This window comes from Strix uralensis, chromosome 2 (assembly GCF_047716275.1).
Source record: "Strix uralensis isolate ZFMK-TIS-50842 chromosome 2, bStrUra1, whole genome shotgun sequence".
Taxonomy (NCBI): Eukaryota; Metazoa; Chordata; class Aves; order Strigiformes; family Strigidae; genus Strix; species Strix uralensis.
In genome coordinates this window covers 117,493,962-117,507,183 of record NC_133973.1, presented here as the reverse complement: position 1 = coordinate 117,507,183, position 13,222 = coordinate 117,493,962, and the positions used below count along the sequence as shown (strand labels likewise).

Below are 13,222 nucleotides of genomic sequence, written 5' to 3'. Positions count from 1 at the left end.
CAGATGCTGGGAAAAAGAATACTTACCAACTTCCGAACATCTTCAGACCAAACCTCTCCTCTTTGTGTCTGTTCAGCATAAAGGGAGATTCCTAGGAGCTGACTGAACAAAGAGTTCAAACCTTCCATGCACGCCCCAAGAGAGAAAAATGGACAGTACAAGCCAGGATCAATGTTGTACCTAGCAAAATACAAGAATCCCAAACCAGTCAGTTAGTTAAGCTACATAAACTACAGTCTTCACTTCCAAGTCATAGGACGTGACAAAATACACCAGATAAGCCTCGAGGCCTTTATTGAGCATGTTTGGCTTTATTTTTCAAACAGTGAAACTAAGTCACTGTTACAACACAGTGCCTCACAGTAACTCAATTTTTCTCATATTTAAATTCAGCAGATGTTGAGTATGACTTCCAGGGATGTGGCGAACCCATAGCTCAAACAGACCTTGGCAACACCATGTGTGGTCAGGCTGTGGTTTTTGATCCACAAGAGGCTACCAGCACTCAAGTGCCATTCCCATGCCAAGGCTGCACCATGTGACCGATCACAAAATGGAGCTGCCTTTGGCTGTAGTGTAAACCAAATCCTCAGCTAGGGCAGGAAACCAACCACTAAGCACCGCTGACTCTGCAGTCTTGTCTTTTGCCGGAACAACAGAAACACCAAGGAGACACAATCACCTCCTATACATGAATCACACCTCAAGCTCTGGGGGCCCTCTGAACCATGTAAGAAAGTATCTTACAGCTTTGAGCCACGTGAAGACTTTAGTATGTGACGTGGAGTTCAAACATGGCCAAGCTTCCTGAGCTTAACATCAAACAACTAAGTATGTTCAAGACACTGTAGCACAGAAGACACACTTGGGGAGGAAGACACCATGCATCTACATGCACACACATAAACAGAATTAAAGCAGTTATAAAAGTAGTTTAGAGATGCATGCAGCCTATACTTGGGCTCAAACTTCCTGAGACTCTGACCCTAAAAAGTAAACAAACTACAAGTCTATCAAGCAAACAAATGCTTTGCAAACTTACACCTTCCACAAGCTGCTCAGGGCCACACAACTCTTTGGAGATGACAACAAAATCAGAACTGGAATCTGCTTGTAGTCGTATGTGCACCCCAAATGGCAAAATTATTCTTGCTCCCTCATCTCACATGCAAAGTCCAAGTGTTAAGTTATTTATACCATGATGTTTATAAATGACAACTATGTATACCATTTATACCATTGGGGTCTCAGAGTAAAGACTGTTTAAGAGAATCCCAGTCCCTCCCTTCTATCTTTATTCTTTCATGCTCTTGTGCTTTTTCTTCTTAATGACATGGTAACAAATCACTGAAATTTAAACATGCATCAGCTATACTACAATACCTGAACACCAAAGAGGAGAACCATGCTATGTTAAGGCCTGTGAGCAAAAAGTTGAGAGACCAGCTGTGAAAGTCACCTGGTCCCCATTCACTTACCTACCCTTCCTTCCTTCCCACTCCCACACACAAAAGACTTAAAAATGAAGTCCACTGGGGATACTGCATTTGTCAATATGCTGCTTACAACCGCAGCTACAATCTACTACTCCGCTTCACGGCACTGTGACATACAGCAGGGTGGGCTTACTTCTCTAAGCCACAGCATTCATTCTTGAATATGTCGATGTATTTTGTTTTTCTAGTATCCTTTATATTACATTTATCACATACTCCACCAGCATTTTGCAACTACCATAGCAACAGCTGTCAAAAATACAGGTATGCTCAGTTACAGGATTTTGCTTATTTTCACACTACAAATGCAAGTTAAAGCCAGTGTATTCCATTCTACTCTTAATTATACTAGGACATAGAAAATAAAGCAGATTTTCCCTCTACCGAACTGACAACTTTTTCAAGATGTCTAGCAACACTTAAATTCACACTCTGTATGCTGCAACACACATTTTCTTTCTTGTACAAAAATAAGCATGATATAAACCACTTTAGATCGAGTTAGGTAAAAAGACCAGAAGCAAGTCTCTAAAAGAAAGCAGAAGAGATGAGTTAATTTGCATGTAATAAGCCACAGAAATCTGGAGTATAAAAGATACTGCTTTACACCCGGAACCCCCCAGAAGTACTGAATTACAGTATGTGTGTTGAATATCCTCAGATTTTTAAGTCAGTAATTCCCAAGAACTGCAGCTCCTTCAACAGCGGCATTCTCTGGAAAGCTGTAGTAGGTAAATCTCAGATGTCTCCAGATTTTTATAGTATCACCCTGTGATGACCTTCTGCTCAGATTGTTACCGTGAAAACTTAAACCCATCACTAAATGCTTCAGTCTTCATCTGCTGATTCTGCTCTGAAGCTCTCCCTGCATACAGACTACATGACCTGTTAAAATGATCCTTTTATTAAAAGGAAAAATAACACCTTTTAGCAGCAAGTCATAACAGCCCCCATAATAGTTCAGGACTGTTTTTTGTCACATCACTTTAAAATCTTATACCACCATCCTACATACTACTATGAATACTAAACTGAGTTTCCCATCTGTAGTTCAAACAATTGCTTCTTTAACTAAGGACTGTCCATAAATGCAAAGTTCACTATAAAAGTATTGTCTCAATAGAAGTTTATTATAATGTGAAGCCAGGGAAGGTTTAGACTGGATATTAGGAAGTATTTCTTTACAGAACGGGTTGTTAGGTGTTGGAATGGGCTGCCCAGGGAGGTGGTGGAGTCCCCATCCCTGGAGGTGTTTAAGAGTCGGGTCGACTTGGCGCTGAGGGATATGGTGTAGTTGGGAACTGTCAGTGCTAGGATAATGGTTGGACTAGATGATCTTCAAGGTCCTTTCCAACCCAGATGATTCTGTGATTCTGTGATTTCTCCACATACACAACTCCAAGCTGCAAAACATGATTATCCTTATTTTTAAAATTACATTTATTTAGAAACAAACTAAGAATGAAGTTGTAGGTAATGATACTCTTTGTGTATAGCTTAAAAATTACATGAAAAAAAAGACGAAGTTATACATCACTTTTAGTCCTAATTCAGCCTTGAGTTGAGCAGTAACCTAGAGCTAGATCTCTTCAGACCAATTCAGATGAGCAGCATTTATTAGTTCTGGATCTGCCCCAACCCTGCTCAGCCAACACTGGTTTCTGTAGAGACACTCATATTTACCATACCTTGGTTTAGGTTCCAGAAAGGTTTATTAATCCAGGTGGAGCACAAGGCCCAGTTACAACACTATCTCAGAACCAGGGGAGTAATACAGACACACTCAAGTAGTTTCACATGGAAGTTGCATGAGGGCTCTTTGCAGGGCTTTTTGCAGAACTCATTTCAATCAGCCCTGCCAGAGCCACGCTGACCATGTGCAAAGCCCATCTAGTACCTTCACGTTCTCCTCCCCCCAACATCCAATATCATCCAGGGTTTCCCTGCCACTTCCTCACTGCCAACTGGGAGAAGAGAGCTGATTGTATGAGGTATTTCAGAAAGAACCCATATAATACAATTCTACAAACACACACTTCAGTAAATCGATATTTAACTCCAACAGCTCACAGTCATAGCAAACCATCAGATTTTCACAGTTGCAGGAAATTAAAACATGTAACTCCTACCACTGAGTTCAGCTGCAGGAAAAGAGGATATGAGAATGACAAGAAAGTCAAGAACAGCACCCTTGAAAACACTTCATGAAATTAAGCCACATTTACACAGCAAGCAAGAAAAGTCAATAGAATTGTCATATCAAGAGAGATCAAACTGCTCAAAATTTTCTGAAAAGCAGAAATTTTTGCTGATGGACCAGCTAATCCTGCAAACCATTTCCAAGTACATGAAAGACAAGACAGTCATCAGGAGTAGTCAGCATGGATTCATCAAGGGCAAGAAATGCTTCACCAACTTAATAAACTTCCATGATGAAACAACGGGCCTGGTACACAAAGAGAGCAGTGCATATCATCTACCTGGACTTCAGTAAGATCTTTGACACTGTCTCCCATAACGATCCTCACAGAGAAGCTGTGATGTACAGGCTGGATGAGCCTTGGTAGATGAGTCGACAGGGAGGTTGACTGAAAACTGGCTGAATGTCTGGGCCCACAGGGAGGAGATCAGTGGCACAAAGTCTATTTGGAGGCCAGTGACTAGCGGTGCACCCTGGGGGTCAGTGCTGGGTCCAGTCCTCTTTAACATCTTCACTAACGACCTGGATGATGGGGCAGAGTGTATCCTCAGCACATTTGCTGATGACACCAAACTGGGAAGAGTGGTCGATATGCCAGGGGGTCGTGCTGCCATCAAGAGGGACCTTGACAGGCAGGAGAAACAGGCTGACAGGAACCTCATGAAGTTCAATAAGGAGAAGTACAAAGTCCTGCACCTGGGGAGGAACAACCCCAGGCACCAACATATGCTGGGGGCCACCCAGCAAGAAAACAGCTTTGCAGAAAACAACCTGGGGGTCTTGGTGGACACCAAGTTGAACATGAGCCAGCACTGGGCCCTTGCTGCAAAGAAGGTGAATGGTGTCCTGGGCTGCATTAGGCAAAATACTGCCAGCAGGTTGAGGGAGGTGATCCTTCCCCTCTACCTGCACTGGTGAGGCCACACCTGGAGAGTGCTGCGCTGAGCGCTGGCCTCCTCAGTACAAGAGAGACATGGAGTTAATGGAGAGAGTCCAACAAAGGGTCACAAAGATGATGAAGGGACTGGAGCATCTCTTCCACCAGAAAGGGGTGAGAGAACTGGGACTATTCAGCCTAGAAAAGAGAAGGCTCAGGGGAATCTTACTAATGAGTATAAATACCTGGAATGTGGGTGCAAAAAAGACAGAGCCAGACTCTTGTCAGTGGTGCCCAGTGACAGGACCAGAAGGCAATGGGTACAAACTGACACACAGGAGGTTCCCTCTGAACATCAGCAAACACTTTTTCCCTGTGACGGTGACCAAGCACTGGCACAGGTTGCCCCTAGAGGTTGTGGAGTCTCCCTCCTCGGAGATATTTAAAAGCCATCTGGACATGGTGCTAGGCAACCAGCTTTAAGTGGCCCTGTTTCAGCAGGGAGGTTGGACCAGATGACCTCCAGAGGTCCCTTCCAACCTCAATCGTTCTGTGATTCTGTGAAGAGGTCATATGAAGCCTAGGACTAAGACCACACAGTCACAGTATGAATAGCTTCCAGCTTTATCAGAGGAGGACAATGTTTCATGCTAACTGCAAAGGATTGCCACACTCAGTTTGAATATTAGATTAACACGTTTGCTGGAGGGCGGAGGGGAAGAACTCTAAAACTACTTTATGTTTAATTTCATTTCTTTCAAGAACGCAGAGATATACTAGCAGGAGAAAGCAGTGATATTTCTTTATGGAAAGAAGAGCTGACATTAACATAATTGCAGGAAGAAGTGCCTATTTCTTCCTCATTCTCAGTACTCCTTGAACATGAGTGTCATCCCCGTGAACTTACCCCATAAAGAAGAGGATGGGGAGAAGGCTTTCTCATGGGTATTTTATAATACACTGCCACTATCCAAAGCAGGGTGGGGGGAAATCAGTCTGTAATAGTTTTGTCTTTTGGAAAAGCACGATACTAATCCACCCACATATGAAAACAGCAGTAATAGATGACTACACTGGCTTAAGGCAGACTAGTCCCCTACCCTGGCTAATGTTTGAAGATGTCACAATCTGACATTTTGAGTACAATGAGGTCCTGAGTAAACAACCACTTTAATAATAACTACACAAAGTTAATGTCAGTCACTTCTAGTAGATCGTTGTCATGGTCAAACCTCTCCCACATTTAATGAAAGACGTGTGTTAATATTCCTCTTGCCAACAGAAAATTTTAAAAAGTTTTGAAAAACTTTATACAGAACACCAAAAAAAAATGCTTCTAGTTCTGATCTCACTTATTTTTCCATTTCTGCCTTGCCTACTACACCAGTGTAAAAACAAAGATCAAAGACGAAGATATTGAAAAATCCTCAAATAGCACTAGTGTCTTATGACACAAGACTGATATTTAAATTACTTTTGGACAATCATGACAGCAGTTAGTGATGATTATTATACCTTAAGTTATCAGGCATCCATAGTTTGTTTGCTAGCCACTGCAATGTCATAGGAGTTACAAAGAAAGGGGATAAAATATGATAACATGATGCAATTTTCATAATCAGATGATAATAGTCAATAACACACTCCAAAGTGATTACCGGGTACTGAAAAAAACTGCTGCTCCAGGAAGTGGATAGCACACCTTCAAAATATTTCTCTAACACCAGTCTATACCCACTAAACAGTAATCATTCCAGACACCAAAACACAGATTTAATTCACAACTGTTGAATTTGGTCCTACCTCATACATGAACTCTCTTTTTACCAATCAAGTAAGACCAACTACCACTGAAGAAAGTCTAACCCAAAACTTCCACTGGGTCTAGGAAAACTTTGGGCTTATTTAGGAATAGAAATTAGCCAAAACCTCAGCTATTTGAAGTTGGTGTCCTATAACAAAAAAATCTGTTTCTGGAATTATTAATAGATGATCTTGCCTTTCAGTGGCAAAAGCAAGCATATGACTGAGTCTCTTCTAAGCCCCCACCTTCAAGATTTAATGCTACTCACTGCAGAATGAAAGGTGTAACACTAGATAAGATTAGAGGACAATGGGGAAAGCGGAAGAAATTAATTTAAAACACTTGAATCTTTCCCAGAAAAAGAACACTCAATGAGCAGAACAGGAAATCCTACAATCTCTCCTAGATCTGTAAAACTGAAATCTGGCTGGAGGGTGTGGGTGGAAAAGTATTTGGAAGAGTTTACAAACTACATGTTCCCTTATTGAAGATTCTTGCTTGATTCCAGGCACTCAAACAGTAGCAGCCATTAGCAACCTCATTGTTTCCAGATGACAGGCAAGAAGCATCTGTTTGCTAGCAAATGATTAACCAACCTCAGTTATTCACAGCTTCATCACCTTAGTGAAACTACAATAACAAAACATTGTCCAGGCACAGTATTTCAGCATTCAAATTCATGCTAATCTAAAACACCATAGCACAATTTCTTGGCAGCAACAGGGACTGTGATTGTGACTGCAAGCTTAACTTCTTTTCCTCAGCCCTTTGAATGAAATTTCTAATGCTGTTCAAGGGCCTCAGGTTGTATCTTCAAAACACTCTCTGACTCAGGCCAGATAATCTAAAAGACCATATGAAACTCCAAGATGAAGACTTCTATCAATACACTCCGTTAGCACTTTAAACTGCCCTGTAACAAAGATAGAGCTTGTCTGTGTAGGATGCAGAGCCTTTTTGAGGGCTGATCCAAGATGGTACAATTCATTTTTCCTGAAGATAAAGGGGAAACTCAAAGTTCACCATCTTCTATCGCAGGTGTATGGCATTTACTTTGATTTTATTTTTTTTCCAAACATGAAACCAAGTGTATTTCAAAATGCACAGAAAAGCCTTCCAACAAAACCCTACCAAAACAAGGTATTCCACTGCACATACTTCTGTATTGCTAGAATAAAAGGGCAAAAACTTTAGGTAATTAATTAACTGCTAGTGACTGACCCTATATAAAAAGGAACAAAGTTTCCAAAGCACTACAGTTTAGCCTGCTCCAGAACTGCTCATCAGTCAGAGCAAAGCAATCCTCAAAATCTATATGTTAATAACTATTGATAGTCCTACCGTGCATATAATTATTATACTACATGTCAAAGTAGCAGCCATTCTAAGAATCACTTTATGCAAGATCTTCAAGTTGTTATCAACTGTGGGCTTGGACAGTTGTCTAGCTTTGATCCTTCTATTTAAAACAAATAGTAAAAAATTCAAATAAAACTGCAAGAAGCAGCTGCTTTAATATAAGCACGCTCTTTCTGGTCACTTTTTGGCAAGCTGCCTCTACATTTACTCAGCCAAGTTACAATTTTTATCTCCAACAGGAAATGCATTCAAGTATTTTTGGGAAAAGAAATCAGAAAGGAAGTTATTACGACCCATACTGAACTACGCTAACAGACATTCTGCTACCAGTAAAATTTCTGCTAAGGGTTACTGCTACTGGCAAGAAAGGTTAATGTTCTAGAGACAGACAGCTAAAATCTGCACTGGAAATGAACTGGAGCTCCAGTTGGTGACAACTGCAGAGAAGTGCCTGCAGACAGGTTTTCTTGTATGCTGCAATTTGCAGCTTTCTTGCTGCACCAGCTGAGCAGACAGGCAGAATTCAGTGGGGAGGATGATGCACATGGCATACTAGCAGAACATTGTACGGCTGTCTCCAAAGCTGGCAAATAACATGAAAACATAGTTACAGCACTTCCTAAAGAAGAAAAAGGATTCAGGTCAGCTAAGCAAGTCAGTGCAAGAATCAAACACCCTGTCTGGATACCTTTTCACTTAAAATGTGACTTCTGGGCCCCAGCAAGGTGATTCAGTGCTTCAAATAAGCATCTAGGATGCCTATGTCACCAGAGAAAGGCAGACACAAATATAATGCCACTCTCAGGCTTAGCAAGGTACCAAATAGAGCTGACTAGCAGAAGTCTTGAGCTCAGCTATGAGCTCTTGCTCTTCTCTGGAACTTCGGCTTCCCTGATTGGAGTGCATGTTGTATACCTGAATCCCGAGAGAGGATGAATAGCACAGCCTTTTCTATGGGAAGATGCCTTTGAAAATGTAAGCAAAGCAGATAGAAGAATGGTCTGATGAATCACAATAGAACTTCACAGAGAACTACATACTCCAGTCAAAGAGATATCTTACCACCTTCTTCTAAGGGCATCTGAGATCAAAAAAAACAGGTATGGATTGATTTTTGATATTTGCAGTGCTACAAAAAGTTTTCCCAACTGCCCTTGAACTTGAGCACGAAAATTTTCTTAAGCCCTTACATGAAACTTAAAGGATCGGAATGCACTGCATTCACTGTCTGGAAGAGCAGGAAAAGGAAATAACAAAATTTCTATCCATTACAGACATACACACCAGAAAACACAATTATTAATCTAAAAGATGACTTCCTGAAATCAAGATGGCATTTTTACATGACTACATATTAAAAAAAAAAAAAAAAAGATTGCTTTAGTTTAGATGTAGAAAATATCACATTACATTTATGTAAAAAAATAGATGACACCAATATATAAATCTCACTCTGAATAAATCAGAAACACCAAATATACACATGAACCCATCTACAGTGGAGAAGAGTTTTTTTCTCTGTGCCAAACTTTCAATTAGTTACTTTGACTCAAAAAAAAATTTTTTTAAAAAATCAAGAATTAAAAGTAGTCCCTTTTATTGTAATAACTAACCCTAAATTATTTTGTTGTTCCTGTAGAATTGCATAACTCATATGCTTAAATGTCCAAAACTGGGAAAGACTGAGAAGCACAAAATTGAACAAAAGAAGTTTGTCTTAAAACATATTCCAATAACTTAATTCACTGTAAACATCTGATTTCAAATGCCAAAGCATTTGTATTCGTAACAAATCCCAGGAAAGAATGAAAATTTTCTTATGTACTTTATGCCAGAATGTGAGCTCAGAAACTTTATACAGAGAAATCTCAGTACCCTCCTAAAGAAAGTAGAAGTATCAAAGAAAACAGTAGTTTCTTTGATGTAAACTCCCGCTTTATATTAAAGGATAAACTATGCTAAAAAATCCAGACACCTTACTTTTACAGTATGCAGCCCAGCACTATTTTTAAAATAAGTGATGTAGCCAAACCAATTTAAAAAACAATTTTAAAAAGAAGTTAACTGACACAATGAGGTTTGGTTATTGTTCAAGAACAGCAGGCTTCAAACAAAAAGGCTGTGTCCCTGTGAAGAACAAAGATGTAGTATGTGATTATAAACAATTATTTCTAAGCTTGTGTGACTTCACTGAGTCTAAATAAAATGCAGACTTCTAAAATCACTTTAAGCTGTATATTTGGAAGGAAACTAAGACTTTTGTGCAGCATGACTTTCATCTATTCTATTAAGAATGGTTTTTATTACTTGGACATTAGGGATATTTGAGTAAGGATCACTGTTCTTCAGAACACGAGCATTCAGACTCTTAACAATTGCAAATTAGCTGCTTGGCCAGAGTTCTTATCAGTGGCTATTAAGTGCAGTCCCTGACATATTCTTTTTTTTTTTTTTTTTTTTTTTTGAGAAAAATTATTATCCTGTTGATGTTCACAAAAATACAGAACACTAAGTTAACTGCCTCTAATAAAACAGATTCTGTCAAAACTTTCAAAGAAACTTGAAAAAATCTTGTTAGTGGAAGATAAAAGTGAGATGAACCCCTCAGGTTAACTTAAAGAGATCAAGACGAGGAAAACCCCTTCCAATTTTCATTACATGCCAGACTGAAATTTAATTCTTTACCTGAAGGGAAACTCTTAACCATGATTTATAGAAGACTCTGGATCTCTTAAAAATAATAATAATAATAATGATAATAATAGAAAGCCTTTGTACTCTCATCAACCATAAACTAGCGCCTGTATCTCACATTCCCTTTTTTTCTGTTAATTGTACTTCACAGAATATTTTGGAGGAGGTCAGAGGATAATTTGCAATATTGGTTTGGTATCAACACTGTGTACAACTTTTAGATTTGACTTTGTTTTCAAATCAACAACAATTTCTTTGTCCTTCCACAATGTTCAAGAAATAATTCTTGAAACTTGAGTTCTCCTTCACAGCAAACCTTTTTAATAACTTTCAGGTTTTCCTCCAAAAAGCTTAGTACACTAGCTTAGTGACTGGTAAATTAAATGGACTTTTTGCACCTACATTAGTTAATCTAATAGAAGGCATGCCTTCCCTTGCTTATAAGCAGTTAATTATAGAAAGTTTTCCTTCTCTATGAGCACTTTGGTTGAAAGATTTTCGGGTTCTTTTTAAATTTTGCACTATTCTTCCACTTCAGCTTTCAATTTTAACAGTGACACTTTTCTCACATATTCCACAAAGAGTCTGGGCTATTTTTCAACTTGGTTTCCCAACACAGAACATTCTTTCATAAAACTAAAAACAATTTAACAAAAAGTAGCTATAAACAAGTTTGTTTACAAGTAACTTGCAAACCTTAACATTAGTTGCAGCTTTCAGCAACTTCAGAAACATCCAGAGTCATGTTTAGGTACCTTGGTATTGGCCCTATTCCTCTGAAAAAAAAAAAAAAAGTGCTGCCCAGTCTCCCCTAAAGGTGGCCGCCTATGTACAGTCCCAACAAGAAAGGAGATGAGTTATTCCTAATTTCTGCTCAGCTGGTCACCCCAAGATCCAAAACACCTGCAGCTGCTTGTGGTGGTTTCTCTTTCCTACACAGCAGGAAACTGGCTTATTTTGGCATTGATTTGTTCATCCTCAAGGGCAGCCTTATTTATTTCTGCAGTCCCAAATAGACAGACCAGCACAGAGTACAATACCCTCCAAGCACATCCCCGTTGTAAATTGAATAAAATCTTTAACACTTTGACAAAAATCCCAACAGTGAATTATAGCCAGCAAAGTCAGCCCAGCCTGTAAGCACCAAAGGTTAGGGAAACGGGAGTCAAGAGCAGATACACTAAGCTCACCACTGATACTTCTCAAGAACAGTTCTGTGCCTCCATCAGAAGTGGCTTAAGCACAGCCAATCCCACCTTCAAGGCAAATAGTTGACCTCAAAAGGTCTCTTCCAGCATTTGGGGTTTTTTTATGACCCGGAAGATGTCAGCAAGGCTACATCTTTGCAAGATCGGGGCCTTGAGAATTATTTATAAATGCAGCTGCACTTACTAAGCAGCAATGGATTTAATTAATACTATGGTACTTGCCTGCACTAAAACTCAACAGTATTATTTTTATGATATACATATTAGACATCTTCTTACTTGTTAGAAGCTGAAGCATGTTCTAGCATTCACTGTTTTATTACCCTTAGCCTGCCAAAATTCTTGAGGTTCTCCTAATTACTCTATCTTCTTTTAAGATATTACTACCATGAATTTCAGACTTTTGTCTCCAGTTTCTCTTAAATGTACATTTATACTGACATCTATTTTCCCTGCCACTTAAACTATAGCTACAAAAACATTACATTGTTCTAAGTGTGGGTTTAAGCCAGAGAGGCTACTTAACATTTTTTTTTTTTTAAAAAAAGTAAACTATCCTGTTACCATCAATGGGAGACTTACACTTTTGAAGTAGGATCAAGTTTCCAGAGAAAAAGACTTGGTGAAAGCTGACAAACAAAACTATTGTGGCTAAATTTACAGAAAAACGTACTCTGTGAATTAGGTCTGGAGCTCCTCCTGCTGTTCAACTTACAAAACAGCAGAAACGGTCAGTAACAACAGTAGAAGCGAAAAGTGAAAATAAAGGCAACCTGGTATGACAGCAAATGCCATTAAATTTCAATAGTCCAAACGCATGTGAATATCCTACATTCTTCAGAAAGAAACATCCAGCTCTTAAAACTAATTATGAGGAACCAACAAAGCATCTGTTTCCTTAATCCTGTTCTAATATAGCATAAACATATATTTAAATATAAAATACATAAATACAATTAAAATATACAACATACAGATGTAAAACAGACACATGAAAAATATGTCATAAGTCTCAGTGTCATATGAGACAAATTGATGTAGCTGGTCAAAATCTAAAGAGGAAGTAACAAAATCACAGCAGGATCACATTGTCTAATGTTTGCTCACAACATTTCTGTTTGTAAATATGCTCATATAGACCAAAACAGGAAATAGTAAACCTTCTTCAACAGACAAAGACAGACACTGTCCCATCTAGTATTTCTTGCACCCCTTAGTGGTGCATGTATAACATACTAGAACACTGCTAAGTTACTTAATCAAGAGCTAAGCCCCTGTAGTCTCTTGCTTTATACCTAGGTTTTAACAAAAACTAAGCAGAAAAAAAAGAAACACCTAACAATAAGGAAATCCACCACACAAACTACTACTGAGTCACAAAACACAACAGTCAAAAATGTAAGCTGTGCACAGCACTATTACAAATATGACCATGGCATTTCTGTAAAGGCGTAAAACTAAAAGTACATTTCTTCCAAAAAAAGATACACCCTTGAAGAACAAAAGAATTAACCTACTAAATAAAGAATACTAAGAATGGGAGAAATGCATGACAGGTAAAGATATCTTGTTTGAAAAGCAAAA

At 38.9% G+C, this 13,222-nt stretch overlaps 1 protein-coding gene across 3 annotated transcripts in view; it reads right to left on the bottom strand.

The window, feature by feature from the left end:
• Positions 1 to 13,222, bottom strand: part of MIPEP (mitochondrial intermediate peptidase) — a 79,184-nt gene that overhangs the window by 46,378 nt on the left and 19,584 nt on the right. For all 3 annotated transcript variants that reach the window (XM_074860025.1, XM_074860023.1, XM_074860022.1), the window contains exon 11: positions 27 to 180. In XM_074860025.1, coding sequence (XP_074716126.1) covers positions 27 to 180 — 154 coding nt within the window. The remainder of the gene's footprint in view (positions 1 to 26; positions 181 to 13,222) is intronic.